This window comes from Helicoverpa armigera, chromosome 22 (assembly GCF_030705265.1).
Source record: "Helicoverpa armigera isolate CAAS_96S chromosome 22, ASM3070526v1, whole genome shotgun sequence".
Lineage (NCBI taxonomy): Eukaryota > Metazoa > Arthropoda > Insecta > Lepidoptera > Noctuidae > Helicoverpa > Helicoverpa armigera.
This window is the reverse complement of record NC_087141.1, coordinates 4,448,958-4,470,534: the sequence shown is the minus strand read 5'-3', so window position 1 is coordinate 4,470,534 and position 21,577 is coordinate 4,448,958. Positions and strand designations below refer to the sequence as shown.

The 21,577-nt window shown below is 36.9% G+C and overlaps 2 protein-coding genes across 4 annotated transcripts; one reads left to right on the top strand and one right to left on the bottom strand.

The window, feature by feature from the left end:
* The first annotated feature begins 231 nt into the window (after positions 1-231).
* Positions 232-3,686, top strand: LOC110370835 (myosin regulatory light chain sqh). Of its 2 annotated transcripts, none has more exons than XM_021326820.3 (4): positions 232-393; positions 830-1,027; positions 1,308-1,446; positions 2,496-3,686. In XM_021326820.3, the coding sequence occupies exons 2-4, from the start codon at positions 838-840 to the stop codon at positions 2,689-2,691; spliced, it is 525 nt and encodes a 174-aa protein (XP_021182495.1). In that variant the 5' UTR covers positions 232-393; positions 830-837; the 3' UTR covers positions 2,692-3,686. The 2 variants fall into 2 exon arrangements, with proteins under 2 accessions (XP_021182495.1, XP_021182494.1); XM_021326819.3 differs by lacking the exon at positions 232-393 and adding an exon at positions 557-710.
* A 131-nt stretch (positions 3,687-3,817) lies between these two features.
* On the bottom strand, positions 3,818-21,180 carry LOC110370896 (glucose dehydrogenase [FAD, quinone]). Of its 2 annotated transcripts, none has more exons than XM_021326897.3 (12): positions 21,073-21,180; positions 20,313-20,363; positions 18,569-18,814; positions 17,932-18,106; positions 17,384-17,583; positions 16,915-17,042; positions 9,316-9,493; positions 6,986-7,243; positions 6,553-6,701; positions 6,020-6,185; positions 5,481-5,670; positions 3,818-4,047 (listed from the first exon to the last, which is right to left on the bottom strand). In XM_021326897.3, exons 2-12 carry the CDS (start codon positions 20,325-20,327, stop codon positions 3,932-3,934), a joined length of 1,821 nt encoding a protein of 606 aa, XP_021182572.3. In that variant the 5' UTR covers positions 20,328-20,363; positions 21,073-21,180; the 3' UTR covers positions 3,818-3,931. The 2 variants fall into 2 exon arrangements, with proteins under 2 accessions (XP_021182572.3, XP_021182574.3); XM_021326899.3 differs by having other exon boundaries at positions 20,313-20,366; positions 21,073-21,175.
* Positions 21,181-21,577: the final 397 nt, after the last annotated feature.

Below are 21,577 nucleotides of genomic sequence, written 5' to 3'. Positions count from 1 at the left end.
AAGCAATAAGGAATTTTAGCAACTGGCAACTTGTAATATGCGTTCGAAATCTACTACTAAAGGTATTTTTTTAGATGATAAATAAATAAATATTGATTGCTCTCTAAATTGTACATTAATCGATTTAATATACCTCAGATTAATAATATATATTGTGTATTTATATTCTGGACCACTTATAAACAACTTCTCTGAAAGAAAACGTTGTATTTAGGTTCCGGATGCCTACTACTACTATACTTTACTATAAATTTCAAACCCAAGTTTTAGAAAACACCCCACTGACGTCAAAAAAATTAGTCACCGAGTAAAATAAAGCGTTTAGCGACATAAATTCGCTTTATTTCTGTCACGGATTGTTGTTTCTTGTTGTGTTTTATCTAAAAAATATAGGTAAGTTATATTTAAAGTTTATTGTAGCTTTTTTAATTGCCTATTTTCGAGCAGATGTTAAGTGGAAAACTATGACCATTTAAGGCAGTCCTTGGTGTTTATGACATCGTGTGCCCTAGATAAAATACGTTATACATACTGGAAGGTGGTTTTGGCAGTGAGTCATTTTCTCGTTAGCGCACAAACTTGACGATAAGTTGAGTGACACCTCAACTTCATTAAAATTATATTTATAAACTCTTCTTTGGTGTAGTGTTAGCAGTCGACCGTTTCGTTACTTGGCTTATCAACGCTGTTAAAGGAAGTTGACTAAATAGGTATAGCATATTGGGCGTTAAATTCATATTGTGTAAATAAGCCTAGTTTCTAGTATCCCTAATACTTTTACCATCTGTTTTTTTCCAAGTGATATTAACGGACTCATAATTATTTTAAGATATCACGATGTCGTCCCGCAAGACTGCTGGCCGCCGCGGCACGAACAAGAAGCGCGCCCAGCGTGCCACCTCCAATGTGTTTGCTATGTTCGACCAAGCCCAGATTGCGGAGTTCAAGGAGGCTTTCAACATGATTGACCAGAACAGAGATGGCTTTGTGGATAAGGATGACCTGCATGATATGTTGGCCTCTCTTGGTGAGTATAACAATAAACAACTATCATCTGCCTATCGTTTTCCCAACTTCATTAAAGCTAGATTCCAGTTTAACTAGATCCAGCTCAGTAGCAGGGTTTTACATGAAGCTACTGCCTATCGGACCTCCTCAATCCAGTTACCCTATACCTCCTTGGTAAGACTGGTTGTTAGTCTTAACAATAAACAACTATGATCAGTACAAAAAAATCCACTGTTTTCATATACATAGTAGTACCACAGTAAAACAGTTTCAGTAAAATTTTCCTTGAATAATTCTAGGTAAGAACCCAACAGAAGATTACTTGGAAGGCATGATGAATGAGGCTCCCGGTCCCATCAACTTCACAATGTTCCTCACCCTCTTTGGTGAGCGTCTGCAGGGCACCGACCCTGAGGATGTCATCAAGAACGCGTTTGGGTAATTTTTTTTCTTATTCTTTGTTTTGGGGGTACTAACCTTTCTTTATGGACGTTATAAATATGAAAGTCAGTCTCTTTTTTGTAATTTTAATTTTGTTCATGCATAAAGGAATTCTCTTTAAAACATTATCTAACAGAATAATAACATAATCTTAGTATATGGAATTTATTTTGTTATAAATTAAAAAATTGTTGTCTATGAATTAGTAAACTACTGGAAACCATGCCATACTATACCATATTTATAATGTATGCATTTTTGTCCCCATTGTTGAAAAGATAACAATGGTTAGCTTGCCATGTAACAACCATATCTATAAAAAATATATGTATAAACATTGAAGTATTTACATTACTTCATATCTATCTTTTAGTAGAGTTGTCAGCAAAATGTTTGTAAAATCAATATTTGTATCTTTGCAATGACTCACCATGGTATGGTATTATGCTTACAATCTGTTACTTTCACTTCTGGGTAAAGGTTTCTTTCTCAATATTTGAGTTCCACACATTGAGTCACTCCATCAGAGTGTATTTTTATTTAAACTTTTGAGTTCAGGTTTCTTTGATATTATTTTTCATTCAATAGTCATGTTTGTTTACTGAAACTTTTGGTTACTCTTAATCTAAATAAACAACCTGTTTGTCCTCAAAGGTAGTTTAGCTATAAATGGCCTTACTACAAAAACTTTAAACACTGTTTTACACTTGTCTAAAAAAATGTGGCTCCAAAATGAACCATATGTCAACGTCATAATTTGACATTTTTTTTAGACAAGTCTTAAACTGACGTTAAAAAGTTTTTGTGGTAAGACGGTTATTCTTTATTTATGTTCCTCACACTACCACACAATATCATCTAGTCTCAAACCAAGCAAAGCTTGTAATGAGCTATGGGCACATAGAGACTACTGATATAGGTACTTACATTTTTTATTAGTGTTAGACTTATGCTACCAATGATACCCTACCATATACCAATATATGTATGTATTTGATTACCCTATCCTGAAATGCTGTCACTAATTTCGATCATTTTGTGACCAGATGCTTCGACGAAGAGAACCAAGGCGTGATAAACGAGGAGCGTCTCCGTGAGCTGCTAACCACCATGGGTGACAGGTTCACCGACGATGACGTAGACGAAATGCTGCGCGAGGCACCCATCCGTGATGGCCTCTTCGACTATGTGGAGTTCACCCGCATCCTCAAACATGGCGCCAAGGATAAGGACGAACAGTAGGTTTCAAAACTAAGGTGGGTCAGAGTACATTAGAGGTTCATAACCATGTAGCACCTATTGGAATAACAGAATAGTGTAGAGTTTTGTACTTAATGACTTGTACTACATTTGCTTCAATGTAGCAATTAGCTGTATGAGGAATTTTGGCTAATGAAAGACAATATCTCATGTTCTCTAACGTAGGTTCGACACCCGCCTTAAAAACGCCATTTTATTACATAATTATATTATTGCCAAACTAAGAAATTGGTAAGATAAAATCAGTAGAATTTTAAGTTAGATTCATATGGATTTCAGAATAATCTCTTAAAGATACTGAGGTGCTAAATATACCCTAGTTCTTACGAATTTTGCATTTCCATTTCGCATTTTGAAATTAAATTTGTAATTCCATATTATTGGACCATTCTAAGTTTAAGTTTGGCTTGAGTTGTTTTTTTCTTATGTATCCATGTATACGGAAATTAGTTTATAAAATTAAATTGCAAGTATTACTGGCAACACTGTTATTTTTGTTATCTGTGTATTTAAATATGGGTTCATGTAAATGAATGATGTATGAAATACAAAGCAGGCTCTTGGGTGCAATATAATTCCATGCTGGCATTTATTCAATGTTTTTATTGTCTCATGTATTGTTTGTGTTTAAAATAACCAAGAATAACGAAAAATAAAAGGACATGCCATGAAAAATGATTTGTCACATACCTATTCTGCCAGTCCTTATGATAAGTCAGTGTTGCCAATTTATTTAAATTCTTCCAATTGGCCAAGTATTAATTAATCATTCCTCGAATTAGATACTAACAATCCTTTCAAAAATGAAGTCTTTTTAAGTTAAAATGACACTGCAATTTGTTTTTAAATTATGAATTTTATAGATTTAGGTTTCAATAAAATTAACTTATAGTATTAACATAATGTGTGTATAAGTTGTGTAATCATGTATGTATGTATTTGTTTTCATTTATTTACATTATAAATTTTATATCTTGCTTGATAGTTTTACTTTACATCCCGAAGTAAATCCTGCCAAACATATACAGGTAAAACAACAGTTATCTTCGTGAACAAAAAGGTTGACTTCCTTTTGGAACTCGAGGAAAAAATACATAAAAAACAAACATGAATATTCAACATTTTATTCACTGGAAGAGGAACATAATTCTCGTACTTTATGTACGTAATTGATAATAACAAGGTTAACATTGCATAGGGTATATGTTGTAAGCTCGTGGTTCTATTGCCAAGTCTGTTTGATGAAGTGTGCGCATCTTTCTGCGATCACCATGATGGCGCCTTGAGGGTTGCCGGTCGGCGGTGAGGGCATTGAACCCGCGTCACATACTCGCAAGTCTGAAAATTAATAATTTGTTGACAGGAAAATAATGACTAGAGGCACTTTCGTAAGGATTAAAAATGCACCTTATGGTGCTTTTTCTCAACTTAATCTTTAAGCATTCCAAGCACTGGAAAGGGAATCTCATATTGTGGTGTATATTTACACAACAGCATTATAATATAGTGTAAACTACCAGTATTAGTGTATAATCTATGGTGTAAACTGTTTGTAGACAACCAAAGCATTTTACCAGAAGGGAAAAGGCACAAAATCCGAACCTTTGACCAGTGGCGGCATAGCATCGGGTGGCACCCGGGGCGGATTACTTATTGAGAGATTTGAAAAAAAAAACGACAAAATATAATTACGTAGTAAAAAAAGTCATACAGAATTAACACAAAAGTACCCAGACAAGTTCAGCGAGCGTAGCGAGTGCGAAATTGTTGATATTTGGGACGCCAAAAGATACCTAAAGAAAATAGAGAAAATTGAATGATGATCTTGAAAGCGTAATGCGCGAGCGCAGCGAACGCGAAATTTTCGACTATTATAACCCAAAAGTGCCCAAATAAGTTTGAAAAAGGACTGTAAAGTGAAGAAGGCGCGAGCGCGAAATTTTGAAGTTTTGGAACACGAAAGTACTCAAACAAGTTTGAAAAAAAACGACTGGAAAGTGAAGCAGCTGCGAGCGTAGCGAGCTCAAAAATTTTTGAGATTTGGGACACAAAAGTCCTCCACCTCCGCTTATAAATAGCGCCTTAATAGCTTCGAAATATTCACTGTAAAATTATTTTTTTTATTGTTATTTTTGAGGACTCTCTAATTTGACTCAGAATTAAGTACAAATTAAAAGAAACCGTGATTGAAAGCGAGCGTCAGTTGTTTTTGCTACTTCGGTGCTTTAAATTTTGCTAGATTGAGGATTCAAAAAGTAAGTGCGGAACAAACTAGAAATGAGAGAAATCCGCGAGCGAAGCGAGCAAATTTTTTTTTCGTACTTTGAGGAATTAATTTAAGTAATCAGATAAAAGTAAAAATACATGAGAAGGGTGACAGTCGGACTGAGAGGGGTGACCGCCTCGATGTCTCGCACATGCATTGTTGTAGTTTTGTTTAAAATTTTAAATGGTAGTGAACCTAGGCTTCGCAGATTAGAATGGCACCCTTAGTGACTTGTCCCATCTGCTCGCGCCATCCTGGTCATGCAGGTATGTGCTGACCAAGATGGCACCCCCCGAGATGTGGCACCCGGGGCGGACCGCCCCCTCCGCCCCCCCCTTACGCCGCTACTGCCTTTGACCTCAGCGACTGATGATTCATCACAATAAAATGCCGCAGTCAACCGAAGCCATAAAGAATATGGCTCATTAGTGACCGATACAATTCACAAAGTGTGTATAGAGCATATAAGGGGAGACACCATAAAGGTAAGATAGCATGTACTTACTTTTGACGTCATAAACCCTAAGTTGCGGGTCAACGACCTTGCCAATAGCGTTGGTAGCGAGCTGATGGTTCTGTGGGTCAGTGTGTAGGCGAATCATACACTCCTTCCAGTCTCTTGACCAGGCTTCGTAGTCGTCACACTCTTTTGTGTACTCCGGGTCTAGCTCAATTTTGTATTTCTCTTGTAGCACCTGCGGGACGTTAAAAAGTAAATACTATTAAATAAATCGTGTATAGAAATAGGAATAAAATCATCGATATATGAAATGGGGTTGATTAAAGTGTCGCACAATATTTTGAAATGAAAGTAAGCTAAGAAATCTGAAATCAAAATAACGGCTTATAAGATCGGTCGTATGTAGAAGTCTATTGTTCTGGCGCTCACGAGATTGGGGATAAATAGAAAACTACTGTCCTGGCCACCAAAATTCTGAGAGCCAGGAACCTCTCGGCAAGTCATTACAATCGGTTAAGAAACAGAATCTGTACAGTCAGATCTCTACAGAAAATCTGTATTCATGAAGTGACTTAATTAGGTACCTCACTCTCGAAGATCTGGTGCAAGTAATCAACGCCTTCCATCACGATGTTCATGTCATCTGGGTGGGAGAAGAAGTTGGGGTAGAACAGCGCTGACTTGAAGGGGTCGGTCGAGTTGATAGTCACGTGGCCAACGCTGCGCGGGAGCAGGGCTACGGCATTCGCTCTGAAAATAGTATGTAGTTGGATGATGAAGTAACTCCGTATTTCTTCTGGCCTAAACTGTCTGTTAAACAGGAATAAATTGCGTGTATATCTAAAGTGTCTGCGAAACTCATTTGCGCGAACTCATGCTGGACTCGTACCGGTGCGTACGTTTTGGTGGAATAATTTTCCGAAAAATTTTGGTGATATCTCGCCATTGTAGGTACGCTGATGAGAGAAAGAGATTACTAGTTGTAAATAGAAAAAACATGGAGACATTCTAGCTTTGGAATTATCTAGTCTAGTCTTCATTTCCAATTGGACACGCATGTAATTTGCAATGATTGCAAAATTTTATATCGCTTAGGGGTTTTTTAGTGAATACTTACGAAATTTTGTAACCATCGCTGCAGTCCTCAGCCGGTTCTCCGATGACTCCAGTCTTGGAGCAGTCAGCATACAGGCCGTTGAAGAAGAACTGTAGGTCTGGCTGCTTGCGACTCTTGTCTGCGTAGCTTGAGTATAGGAGACCAGTGAGCTAGAAATAGGAGAGAAGAAATTATTGTACGTGTTGGTGGATTTATTATTCAATGAATAAACATTTAAGGATCTTTAAATGATACTGAAGTCACACGGCCATGACTGGCTTAATGCGCAATCTAAATATAGCCTTAGAACACTGGGCCATACCTTTAATCATAGCTATCAGAAAATTAAACAGTCAAATGTTCATCCAGGAGTCTCTCACATAATATAAACTTACAAACAAATTTTTCTTGAAACAGTTCTCAGACTTCAAACAAAGAAATATAAGGTAGGTACCTGAGTAAGCCCAGTAGAACTCATAGGCCCGTCAAGTTCCAGCAAGTAGTCAGTCATTGCACTCCAGTCCAAAGACTGGGTGTTGTTGGACTTCTTCAGGAGGAAGTTCAGCGTGGCTCCGCAGTGGTTCCTCAGCCTCTTACCGACGGGCACGTCAGCTACTACGGGAATGCCCAATGGCTCTAAGACCTCTTTAGGTCCCACACCAGAATGCATCAGGATTTTAGGACTGGTCAATGGTCCTGCTGACACGATTACCTGCCAATGGTACAATAACTATGTTGGGAAAACTGTTTTAAGGATAAAATGCCTATTCTTCCCCAACGGTGGAATATTTTGTGTTCTATGACACATACAGGGGCCCAATTCTCCTAATTTTACTTAAGCAACATTCGATTGTGTGCGTTCGCGCAGCGGAATGTTGTTGAATTTAAAGATTTTAATTATGCAGATAATTAGTGTAAGACGTCCTATAATTGTGTATGGTAAATAAAAAATTGTGTATGCAGCCATTGTGGAGAAAAAATATTTTTTAATAATAATGCCACTATCTACGATAAAAATAAATCTTCAATTAACAAGTACTTCTCTATTTAAATATCCGTGTACAAAAATATTTTTATTATTATTACTTACATAAATTACTTGACTACGTGATTAAAAATAACGTTAGTAAACGTTACGTATTTTAACTAAAATGTCGTAGATAGTGGCATTATTATTAAAAAATATTTTTCATTCAAGATATGCAATTGTTTTATTTTTTCCTAACGCTTGTGTACGCAACTGTACCATATTAATAAATATATACTAACCTTCCAAGTTAAGAACGTTGCTTAGACATATGGCACGGCCGCTTTTTTGTAGCTATCCGAACTTGGTCGAATTATGTAGGGTTTCGATGCTCCGTCAGTATTATAATTGTCTTTCTTTAATTACTGAATTTAATGACATGAAATTTTGCAAGTGAATAGTTGAATGATTAAACTAATTATTGGCATACATTTTACCATGCAATTCCTTTAGAACGTCGTGATATTCGACTGCTTTGTAAACAGTGATCTATTCATCATATATCATGATAAAATATCCTATAACTTTTTAATTACTAACGGAACATCATTGATACTTGGCAACATGTTGGAGACACTTATAAGGTTTGTGTAAACGTGAAAATCTAGACCCCAAACTGCATACTTTAAGAACTAAGACCTAATAAGTGTATTTTACGTTTATATTTTTATCTTTTAAACCCTACGACTTTTTCTAAATCTGTTTTTTATACAAATATAAACAAATTCAAAACAACGTATGTAAAAATCTACAGCTCCCTATGTAAGCGCTTTATATGAAAACTAGCTAATGGCCAAACGTTCGCGTAGCGGAAACTTGAATTTCTCCGAAGTTTATGCATGCACTGATTTCATTCATACATAATCAATTATACACAAATACACACTAATTTTCGGACACATCTCTTTTCTTCTAAAGTCTATGGATTAAAAAAAGTTCCGCCAGGACAACGTTCGCCAACGTTCGCCCAGCGGAATCTGTTTTTGGTGAATTTCTCCACAATGGCTGCATACACAAATTTTAATTTACCATACACAATTATAGGACGTCTTACACTAATTATCTGCATAATTAAAATCTTTAAATTCAACAACATTCCGCTGCGCGAACGCACACCATTCGATTCACGTTCGACTCGATTCGACTGAGATCCAATCCCGACTCGATTACGATTGAAGCGTATGTGACATTCCGCTATTTTTTCTTTGAAATAAACGTTTTTATCCTTTTGTGTCATTCAATAATGAATCATTTTGTCTGCAAATGATTTACGGGTGCAAAATGGTTGTACAGCAAACTACCGTATAGACCAAAATTACCAAAATAGCAGACCAATCGCACACCAATCAAATGTCAATCGAATACGATTGGTCTTTTATTAGTAGCAAAATGCCCAATATGGTTAAAACTGCTATTGCGATCATATTGCGATTCGATTTCTATTCAATTTTGACATTATTAACTTAGGAGAATCGGGCCCCAGGTGTATGCTTCATTTTACAGGCAGTTTGGAATTCTATAAACATAGGTACTGCTGTATAGAGAGCAATCGAATTTGCCATAAATAGTACATATGCGTCAGGTGCAGGGAGGCTCAATAGATACATAGACAGCGAAGTACTTGTGTGGTATAGTTATAAGCACTTAAAATGTAACGTCAGTCAGAGAGTATGAAAAAGGAATGGTGCAACAACTCCAAATAAAATTGGAACCCATCTAGTAGGATGATGAGAAGGTGATAGGCACTTATTTATTACCTCTTTAGTAGTCTTGACAGTTTTCGTATTGCCGTTCTTGTCGACGTATTCCACTCCCACAGCCTTCTTCCCGTCGAAGAGTACTTTAGTCACGTGGGCATAGAGTTTGACGCTCAGGTTGGGTCGCTCGGATTTCGGAGCCAGGTATGCGCGGGCTGTGGTGTAACGCTGGCCATTGCTGAAGATGAGAGAAGGAGAAAAGTGTTAGGGATAACTTGATACAGCATGGGTAAGTTGTAATACACGGTTACTAATATGTTTTTTGTGGGCAGACAGACAGTCAAATTGCCAAAAAAACAGTGTTCAAATTATTTAGTTAGAACATGAAGTTTAACGATGGTTTTGGTGCCTACAATGATAGTATGAGACACTCGGGGTGTCTAATCTACCAAGTATCTAATCTAAATCGGCTCAGCCAAACGTGAGACACTGCACAAACATACAGACATACAAGGGTATTTACAGGTTAAACTGATAACCTCGTTTTTTGGAAGTCGGTTAAAATAAATAAAAATCCTTCCAGCCAGCACACGCGTTTACAATGTTTTTCACCCAAATATAATAAAAAAATTAATAACTCATTGTGGTTTGTTTGATAAGAGATCAGATAACAATGGCTTAATATTACGTTTTATTTCCTTATTTTTGTCTAGGCAGGCGTGTAGTAAAGTAAATAATAACATGTACTGTAACTATGATCCTTATCTGATTTTTATTGTACCTATGGTCGTGAATTATTATGGATTAGATAGATAATTTATAATTAAGCGTGTAATAAATTTTATCAGGGATAGACGATGTAGGTATCTGGTATACCCATAGATACAATACTACCACATCTATCTATACTTTCTAGGGATATCTAGCCTAATCTATTAATACTAAATTAATCCTTTGGTATATGACTAAATCCGCGTTACTTTTAAAGTAGAGTAGGTACTATCCTCTCGTTTTCCAACCGTGAGCCTAATTGACAACAACACTGCTAGGAGCGATGACGCACAAATACAGGCGTCTCTAACTAAGTGGCATAACATTCTCTTATAGGACATTCAGAGTCGGATCCATCTAAAATACTTACAGAAGAAGTACATACAGGGATATATGGGGATATACCTACACAAAGGAGCATAGAGGGGCAGTACATACGGGTATTTTGAGTACATAAGGGGGTGTATAGTGTGAGAACCTAGGGGATAACATAAAGGAGTATATAAAAGAGAAAAGCCTATTCCACTAGATCCGACACGTAGGTAAATTCTAGAACATGGTAGGTACTCACTCGTCGAAAAAGTCGTGGTGGTCTAGTGGGTAAAGGACCAACCTCTCAAGTATGAGGGGGCGGGTTCGATCCCAGGTCAGGCAAGTACCAATGCAACTTTTCTAAGTCTGTATGTACTTTCTAAGTAGTCTTAGACACCATTGCTGCCGTCGTAAGAAAAAAGGGCACAACTAACAATTTTTTAAAAATTGAGTTACATACATATTTAGAATCAGAAAAAAAAGGCGCATCTGCTCAATTTTTTGTAGAATTTTATCTTTAAGGAATACGGAGATACAGATGGCTTAAAAGGCACAAATGAGACTAATATTCATGTTTTATAAGATGAAAAGACACATTTACCATTTTATTGAAAAGGCACAAATACGTAGATGTGACTATAATTTCATATAGATATTTACTAAAAACTACTTTGAAAAGGCACATCTACAACATAACATAAAGAAAAGGCTCAAATGCAAGATGTGCTCTTTCTACTAAATAAATAATCCATGTATTTCTCAATTAATTTACGTATAAAAGTCACAAAGACCCAGTTGTGCTTTTTCTTTAAATTATTTACGATTAGGGGTGAGGAAAGGAGGGCAGAGTTTGATTGAAACGCGTCAGTTGTGCCTGTGACGTCGAAGCTATAAGCGACGAATAAGCTCTAATAACATAGCTTAAAAAAGGTTGAAAACCAAAAGAAGATGGATCAAAATTGCCCCACGTCCTACAACAATGTGACGTATCTCAAAAAAAAGATAAAAATGTAAAAAAAATATGGCATACTCTGTAACTTAATTTTTTTACACCTTCATACAAAAAAAAATGCTTTGAAAATTGTTCAGGCGCTGTTATGAAAACATCGATCATAAGACTATTTATAGACCATTTTTTTAAATTATATTTTTGTTTGATAGTGTGTACCTCACAGGTGGTCCCATATTCATCAGGTCAGGATCTGATGATGGAAACCCTAAGAAATCCAGGGCAACTTTTAAAAGTTGTAGGCATGCGCAGGATAAAAACTTTACAATGAGGTGTATGTCTGATAACACTATGCAACAGTGAAGGTTTGGAGCTGACCTGATGATGGAGACGAAAGAGGGTCGAGGGAAATCAACAACTGAATATGTAAACTACCTCGTGTTTGGGCTTATATATTATTTGTATTGAATAGACCTTTACAACAGTGAAATTTTGGAGCTGACCTGATGATGGAGACCAGAGAAGGTCAAGCGAACTCGACAATTGAATATGTAAATTACCTCGTGTTTGGTCGTATATTATTCGTATTGATGAGAACTTTCCACTAATACGGATAGTAACAACTAAGCTTGTCACTGAAAAGCCAAAAATAAAAAAAACTTTTTACATTTTTGCTTTTCAGTGTTTTTTTGGGAGTCGTTTTTTTTTTTTTTAATAAGTTGCATCGTGTAATCAGACATACACCTCATTGTCAAGTTTTTATCCTGCGCATGCCTACAACTTTCAAAAGTTGCCCTGGATTTCTCAGGGTTTCCATCATCAGATCCTGACCTGATGAATATGGGACCACCTGGGAGGTAGACACTATCAATCATATACATAATTTAAAAAAATGGTCCTTAAATTTTCTCATGAAAAATTTTTTCATAACAGCGCCTGAACAATTTTTGAAGCATTTTTTTCGTATGAAGGTGTAAAAAAATTAAGTTACAGAGTATGTCATATTTTTTTAACATTTTTATCTTTTTTTTGAGATACGTCACATTGTTATAAGACGTGGGGCAATTTTGTATGGATTGTGATCCGTCTTCTTTATGCTCCTATTACTACCTCTATTAATATAGAATATTTTGATTTATTTTTTATATTGTAATTTAGAGATTTAGAGATTATTGTATAGATTTTAAATTGGGTCCAACCTATTATTATTAAAAGAATATAAATATTAAATTTTGATTTTCCTTAGGTATACTTACTTAGGTAACTAACTAAAACTGTAATTGAGTTTAAGTATTAGCACTTTTTCTTTCTAATTTATAAGTTCTATTAGTTAACCAAAATTGAAGGATGAGATCCCTAATAATTTAAAAATAACTATTGAATATTAAGAAAGGTTCTTTTTTGTTTAAATGTTGGTGTCCTAGAAGTAAATTTGTTTCAGTTATTTGGATAAGGATAACCAGAAATGGCATGACAATAAATGTTTTATAGTTTATTAAAGTTTCCTCGCATGATTATTTGTCTTTTTTTTGTAGAAAAAATTTAGTAAATTTGCATTAAAAAAGCGCAATTAGACAAATGTGCCCCTTCTTTCAGACTCAATGACTAATTTTCTTGAAATATTAAAAAGAAAGGTCACATTTGGTTAATTATGCCATTTCTTTGTAGTAAGTGGTATTTTTTAATTTTTTTTTTTTTAAGTTGAAAGGAATAATTTGAATTTATTTTAAAATTAACTATATATAAAAACTAAAAAGTTAAAAATATAATAGTACTAACCTTCACGCATATATCATCAGTATTTTTTTTTCTTTTAATAATAATTATGGTTCTGTCTTGCTCTAAACCCGTTATCAAATATATTAAATTCAACTTCAGTAGGCACATCGTTAGGTGACATTACTACCGACAGACAGACTTTAACACAACAAAACAATGTCCTGAGCCATTTGATGTATATGGACGACATAAAGCTTTACGCAAACACCGAAAGCGAACTACATCATCTGGCCAACCTAACAGAGAAGTTCACCAACGATATAAAAATGGAATTCGGAATAGATAAGTGTAAAATAAATTCAGTTAGAGCAGGTCAGAACTACCAGCATCATTATAGTTTAGGGACGGGGGAACAAATAGAACCATTGGACGAACAAGACACCTATAAATACCTAGGATATGCTCAATCACGCCAGATAAATTTTAAAGAAACGAAACTAAAATTAAAACAACAATTTCAACACCGACTCAATACTATCTTGAAAACACAACTCTGCGCTCGAAACACAATAAAAGCGATCAACACCTTTGCTATTCCTATCCTAACGTACTCGTTCGGCATTATTAACTGGAGTCAGACGGACCTTAAAAATCTACAGCGAAAAACTAACACGACACTAACAAAATTCCGCAAGCACCACCCAAGAGCCTGTCTGCAACGACTAACCCTACCACGAAAGGAAGGAGGCAGAGGACTGATTGACATATCAAACCTACACAACAGACAGATTACAACTCTCAGAAAATACTTCTTTTCCAAATCTTCAACCTCAACACTTCACCAAGCTATAACACAAAACGACAAACACTACACACCACTTAATTTATCAGACACAAACACACAGAGAAATGAAACGATCACGGATGAAAAAACCAAACTTTTAGAATGGGCCCGAAAGTCTTTACACGGAAGACATCGCCAAGATTTAAGCCAAACTAATGTCGACAAAGAGGCGTCGAACGCGTGGCTTAGTCGAGGTGAACTCTTTCCTGAAACCGAAGGCTTTATGATGGCAATACAGGACCAAATAATAGAAACAAAAAATTACAGAAAGTTCATTATTAAAAATCTAACTAACGATACCTGCAGAAAATGCAATAGCTCCCCAGAGACCATACAGCACATTACAGGGGCATGTAAATCAATAGCTCAGACAGATTATAAACACAGACACGACCAAGTAGCCAACATTATACACCAGAAGATAGCCCACCGTTACAAACTTATAGATTCCATAGTTCCATATTATAAATATAACCCTGAAACCGTTTTAGAGAACTCAACAACAAAACTATACTTTGACAGAGCAATACTCACAGACCGCACAATACACTTCAACAGACCAGATATTACCCTAATAGACAAAGTTAACAGAACCGGATTTTTGATCGACATCGCAATACCTAATACACACAACCTCCAATCAACAATAGCAGAAAAAATAAGTAAATATACCGAACTGAAAGACGAGATAAGTAGACTCTGGCATCTACAAAAAGTTACAATAGTACCGATAGTCTTATCTACAACCGGCGTTATCCCCAAACAACTACACCAATCCCTCACCTCCCTAAACCTCCCACCGTACACATATCACTTATTGCAGAAAGCAGTAATATTAAACACGTGTAGACTAGTCCGCAAGTTTCTGCAATGTGAAGCAGATACAACAAACATTAACACTAACACAAATACACAACCTGATACACAATCTACACGGCTGAACCGAAACAGACCTACTACTACCACAAACCCCGCTGGTGACCACTTGGCTTAGGCCCGTGTCACCAGCTCTACCCGGCTCAAAGCCGAGAAAAATAAACGTATATACATAAATAATAATAATAAAGCCCCGCAGGGCATCTGAGGCGGATGACGGGGAGTAGCGACCCCGCGGGGCTATATATCCGAGTGCTCCAGGGAGAGTATACTGTCCCCCATCTCCGGCTTGCCGGAGTGAAGCATGACGGGGGATAGGTCTCCCGCCTCTTGGCTTGCCTTCACCGGCCGGTCAGAGTGGAGTCGCTAGAGCAATGCTCGGAGGGTAGGTGCCTCGTGGTAAGTGGCGAGTGGGCCGGTGATGCTGGACCCACAGGGAGCGCGTGATCTGCGTTTAAAGTCCGCCGAGGTATCCTCACCCTTCTCAGCCGCTCATGTCCCTGTTGCCCTCTTGTTGCTTTTCAGTGACTGATTCCCGGGGGCCCAGTAAGTGAGTTGGCGAGTCTCCACCTGCCATTTTTACGTGTATTTATTACATTGTTATCGGCAGGTGCCATAGTTCCCGTAGTTTCCCCATTCCTAGTCCACTAGCATCCCATCACAATAGCCCAAGTAGTTTTCATCCATAGATAGCAATAGTTTAGCACATAACCGGGGATTGTCCTTGGGTACATTTCTATAGTGTATACAGGGATAATCGTCGGTTTTGTGTCACCATTTCATTAAAGTTGTCTCAAAAGGGCTTCAGCGTGTTGGCTTCGGCCCCACGTTCGCCTTCCAAAAATCCGGGACTCTGTAGTCCCGAGGTCAGAAAGAGATAATAATAATAATAAAACTTTATTTCGGACAAGTCCATATGAGCGATACAAAAACACATGTAATAAATTACATAGCAGTATGTAGGCTAATCCAATGCCTCAGTAATGGTGAATCCCACCTATCTGTTAACACGTTCAGGATACTATTGGAACTGGTTCGCACTCGGTGTAACAAAGAAGCGCATCGCTTTCTAATGATGGCATGAAACCCGTCAGTGTGCGCGTCTGCGAACATGCCCGAGGCACTACAATACCGGGGCAGCCCCAACAGTACCCTGAAAGCGTTGTTGTATTGCACACGCAGGGCGCTGTACGTCGTCCGCGTATAGTTAACCCACAAGGAACACGTGTACATCGACTGGCAATAAGCTTTAAAAAGCGTCACCTTAACCGCGTTACTGCATCGTTTGAACCTGCGGGCCAACATATTGCATCGAACCGCCAGCGCCCTACGTTCCCTCTCCATATCTCTATCATCCTTCAAGTCTTCTGAGACCCAGTGACCAAGATATTTAAAGTGAGACACTTGCTTCAGCTCGTTACCACTTAAGGTGATAGGTACTGGGGTATAGCTTTTATTACCGGCTTTGAATACAAGTATCTCACTTTTTCTTGAGTTATATCTCAGTCCATGACACTCCGCATACGTCTCACAAATTCGGAGTAACCTTTTCAGGGCTGAGATTGAAGGACTCAGCAGCACCATGTCGTCCGCGTAACTAATGTTGTTGACACTGACTCCATCAATATGACACCCGACGCCAGTGCTGCTGAGTTCACCAATAAGACCATTCATGTACAGGTTGAAGAGGCGCGGTGAGGTCAAGCCACCCTGCCTCACACCACAATCCAACCTGTACACATCTGATGATGCCCCAGCCCATCTTACAATATTTGTTTGTCCATTGTACCAATATTTTAACATATTTACAATTTTAAGCTATAGGTTTCCACGCTATGGAGCAGAATATGGTAAAAACTTTAATCTCAATTATCTCAGTTTGACCAAAATGGTAGATGTGCCCTTCTTTCATACGACGGCAGATTGGCTGTGTTTCGGATGGCACGTTAAACTGTAGGTCCCGGCTGTCATTGAACATCCTTGGCAGTCGTTACGGGGTAGTCAGAAGCCAGTAAGTCTGACACCAGTCTAACCAAGGGGTATCAGGTTGCCCGGGTAACTAGGTTGAGGAGGTCAGATAGGCAGTCGCTTCTTGTAAAGCACTGGTACTCAGCTGAATCCGGTTAGACTGGAGGCCGACCCCAACATGATTGGGAAAAAGGCTCGGAGGATGATGGTAGGTACTCACTCATTAAAGGTTTGTGCAACTACAAAGCCGTCGGGTGTGTTCGGGTCGTTCATGTCCGTGATGATCGGCAGTCCCGTCTGGTTGATTGCTTCTATTAGATCCCTAAGCTGCGGGGGCTGGTAGTTAAACTATAGGAGAAAAGAAAGATATGAGATTCTTACTATATCCAATTAAACAATTAATATGTTTTGTAAATAAATTAAAAGGAATACTCTTTTTTTATAATATTATAGCTAGAATGTTTGTTCGTTTGGTCTAACTCTAAACGCATCCTAAGATCATTAGTTGAAAAACCCAAGAGAACTAGTAGGTATTAATTTTCCTTTGATTGTGTTTTCCATCCTATAATCTTGAAATCTTACAAATTATTTTGCTGGGAAAGAACATAAAGTAAATCTTTATCTACAAAAACAACTTGGATCTTCTTTTTGAAGACATCAAATAAAATATTTTAAATACTTTAACGTACTGTTTGGATTGGCATGCGTCCAGTTTCGGAGTGGTACTTCCCATCGACGAGGCTTCCCACTTGTCTGTTACCTTCCGCCAAGTCCATAAATGGTTTGACCTCGTCCCAGGACCAACCTTCAGCACCTTCTTCCACCCAGGTCTCGTAGTCAGCGGCGTGGCCTTTGTGGTACATCATACCGTTGAGGAGACTAGATCCTCCTAATTAGGAAGGAATAGAGCGTTCTGGTTATAGCAGATGTAAAGATTTACTCTTTGGAAGTGCAGTACCTACGTAAATCATTTGAGTAAGTATATGTTTTATGGTAAAGCATACTTTTGTGCGTAAGTAATGGACATAGTGTAAGGAAGCTTAGGAGCCCAGGAGCCAGGTGTGACAGAGTTGTACAAAGACAATGTGCAATACCTACATTAAACACACACACACACATGGTTCAACATTCATGTACCGAAAGAAACATTGCTGAAGGATTTGCTGTTTCTTCCTGAAATCTCTTTAGGACAAAGCTGTAGCTATGTAGCATCAGTCTACAAATCTTTTTTACATACCTAAGCTTTTTCCTAGCGGCCATTGGCACCCGAGTTCTCCTTGGTCGCGGCAGAAGTTAGGGTCAGGTACTGCTCGTCCTTGCCAGTCTACCTCATCGTGGCCCCAGAATGTTTTGTAAAATGACGGAACACGGGCACCCAGAGGTTCTGGCCCACCAGCTTCTAATAGAAGGACCTAGAAAAAATTGAGGCCTTAAGCTGTTTTACATATTTGCAATGCTGATTAGAATGTCCCATTTTAGCTAATATTTATTTAAATAACATGAGCCTTTCTTCAATTAACCAATATTATAATCAACTACTATTACAATCGTAAAAGTTAATTGCAGTTTCTAATTTTCATTTTATTTCTATTTTTTGGCGAAGTCACGTGAATAACGATGGCTGTAAATCGTAATCGGTCATCAACACAGCATACAGCAAAGGCAGCAAGGCAACGTAAGATCGCAAAAAAATTATACCAAATTAGGCATTTCAGTATCTGTATATTACGCCTGAAAAGATCCGTTGATTTTCATAAATTCATTATGCCTGTTTGCGACGAAATAAGGAATGAACAAGGATTAGTAGATTTACGACTAGGAAAATTCTAACATGTTACTGAGATAAGATTATGTAAACTACAATAATAACTTACGTTATACGAAGTATTTTCGCTCAGTCTCCCAGCTACAATGGATCCTGCAGACCCAGCTCCCACTATTATGAAGTCATATTCTGACTCTGTTTCGTCAATGGACTCGATTCTCTTGCAAGGCGTGGCGATTTCGCAGCGGCCCCATAAGTATCCTTGCAGGAGTACCATGAACAGATAGGTGCCGCTACATGCTGTGGAGTTCAGGATGCTGGCACCTTCTACTACTGTAGCGCAGCCGCAATCTTGCTAAAATATAAAAGTAAGTTGTTAACCATGAGGATATGACCAGGGTGAATTTGAAGATGTGGGAGCTTCGGGGGAACAATTCATATCACCCTCTAGGGAAGCATTTTTTGGGTTCCGTACCCAAAGGGTAAAACAGGATTCTATTGTTTTCGCTCCTGTGTCCGTCCGTCCGTCCGTCTGTCACCAGGCTGTACCTATCTCATGAACCGTGATAGTTAGACAGCTGAAATTTTCACAGATGATGTATTTTTGTTGCCGCTATAACAACAAATACTGAAAACTAGAATTCATTTAATATTTTGGGGGACTCCCATACATACGTGATTTATTTGTCCGTTTTATAAATAATGGCACGAAGGGTTCCCTTCGTGCGCGATTCCGACTCGCACTTGGCCGGTTTTATTTATGGGCATTTTTAATAAATAAAACATTAACGTCACAAACTAAAAGAGATTATTATTAATTAGCTCTTTGGTGCCAAAATAATTAAAAATATCGTCTCAACACGGCACTATTTAATTATGATAACAAGTATTTTTATATTTAGGAAATCTAAGGTTGTCGATAATGATGTTCATCACAGATTGCGAGAAGATATTTAACGCTCATTAAAAGTTTCAGACTTTTCAAAATATTTTCACCCTAATGTTTTACTCTAATTCTGTAAAATGCTATGAATAAGTGTATCATGTATGCTTTCGATTATTCCTGAAAATTAGAAAATAGTGAGTCGGTATTTTATGTGTTTATTTTAGAAATGTATATATGCCTAGTTATTATAATATATACCTAACTCTTTTGTAAAAAAACCGGGCACCTATGCGGAATCTTGGTTTTGAAGACTTCACGTGTATTTCAAAGGGTTTTTATGTTACTTGCATCAAAAGGTTAGCCATGCATGCGTGAGAGTGTATTCTAAATTTGAATTTTGTAGAATTGCTAAGAAACTGGTTAAACGTCGTAGAAAGTTCGTGAGCGTTTTGAAAAGTTTTAATGGTGATTTTCAGAAAACTGATAATTAAATGCAGTGTTAATTAATGATTAATTTAAGGAAGGGATATTTAAAACCTTGTGGGAACAATATCTAAAGAATGAACGCTTTACACTAAAATACTCGTAACATTGCCATCAATCATCAGCATAGACCATTCAGAGAATAATCATTTATTAAAACTGCATTATCAATTTTCTGAAAATCACATCAAAAACTTTTTAAAAAGCCCACGAACTTTCTACCAGGAATTAGTTTCTACCAAAATCAAATTTAGAATACACTCTCACGCATGCTTGGCTAACCCTTTTAATGCTAGTAACATATTACAGCTATAAGAATCCTTTGAAATACACTTAAGGTCCTTAAAACCTAGATTTCGCATAGGTGCCCGCTTTTTTTTGCCAAAAGAGTGTATACAGTTATTACAGACCAGTTGAAAAACGCTAGGACAGAATTTAATAATTCATGTGTATTAGATAGATAAAAGTATAGAAAAACACTTACCTGCGCCAGAATCATCTTGGTATTTTCCTAGTAAGAGCTGCTCCAGAATACCTACTGACAAAAGACAGCCCGTAATTAATGAAAGCCTTTTAAAGACACTTGAACAATTAAGGAAAACTTGAATGATATACCCAATTTATACTATTTGATATTTTAGACATCAGCGTCAGAGTAAATACACACATTCACTTGCTAAATATGTTTACATATATTTTGAATTGGAAATAAAAATAAAATAAAACAAGTAAGGAAGTATATGTAAAATATGAAGATAAAACCAATTTATTTTTTTAAATTGTGCTGTATTTTTTGATTAAATTGACTCGGAATTTGATTTAAATTCAAACGTTTATTTTGATCTAAAAAAATTATGAAAACGACTTTAGAAGCCTTAAAACAATTGTCCCCCAATTTTTATGGCATCAAAAAATAATCGTTAATTTAAATTCCGGGACAATTTAATAAAAAATACAGCTTTGCAAGCTCTATATTCTTAAACAATTTTGTCTTTTTATTATGAAAATAAATTATTTACTTTTATTTTTCCTTATTTAACATATACTGGGCATATATGCGAAGTGCATAATGATATATTTATTAGTATAAGTATTTATTCAGTTGTATTAAACCCACGAGACAAAGGCGTGCTATGCTCGGCTAGTTCTTTCTGATTACAATTGCCTTTACGCAGACATAAAAAAAACACCCCAGAATAATTTAGATCGGAAATTCAAGACGTTAAAAGAAAATATGAAATCACCTTTTTGCAGGCTTATTAAAATTTCTCGGAATAAAACAAACGACCCAACTTTTAGCGGCCCTCCTATTGTACTAATAATGTTTCTAGAATTTGAAATCTTAAATACTACAGTAAGTCTGTGTGCAAACTAGAGTGACTTGTCTTTCATATCAATGACAATTAATTTGATGTACCTACATAATTAGGTAGTAACCGGTGCAAAAAAGATTAGATTATCATTAAAGATTCTACTTTAAATACTTTTATTAGCGTTTCATAACATTATGAAAGGGGAAGTGTGAGTCGGACTCAGTTGGAGATGGTTCTGTTGCCAGCGGTTCACCCGTTTCTCGTGGAAACTACGTCGCACGCACACCCTAAAAATTCAAAAGTTTATTAATTCCGTTTGGTATAGCAAAGGAATTTTACTTGACACCTCAAAATACTGAGAACATAAACAAATTCCTCTCATCCTACAAGTATACCGTTATATAATATAATTCTGAATTGTAATATTGCCCATTAT

Coding starts and splice junctions, on each gene's coding strand:
- LOC110370835 (XM_021326820.3), top strand. CDS start 838: ATGTCGTCCCGCAAGACTGCTGGCCGCCGCGGCACGAACAAGAAGCGC. Junction 1,028..1,307: donor TGATATGTTGGCCTCTCTTG/GTGAGTATAACA, acceptor GAATAATTCTAG/GTAAGAACCCAACAGAAGAT. Junction 1,447..2,495: donor GTCATCAAGAACGCGTTTGG/GTAATTTTTTTT, acceptor TTTTGTGACCAG/ATGCTTCGACGAAGAGAACC.
- LOC110370896 (XM_021326897.3), bottom strand. Junction 6,702..6,985: donor GTTCTACTGGGCTTACTCAG/GTACCTACCTTA, acceptor TCCTATTTCTAG/CTCACTGGTCTCCTATACTC. Junction 6,186..6,552: donor AGCGATGGTTACAAAATTTC/GTAAGTATTCAC, acceptor TACTATTTTCAG/AGCGAATGCCGTAGCCCTGC.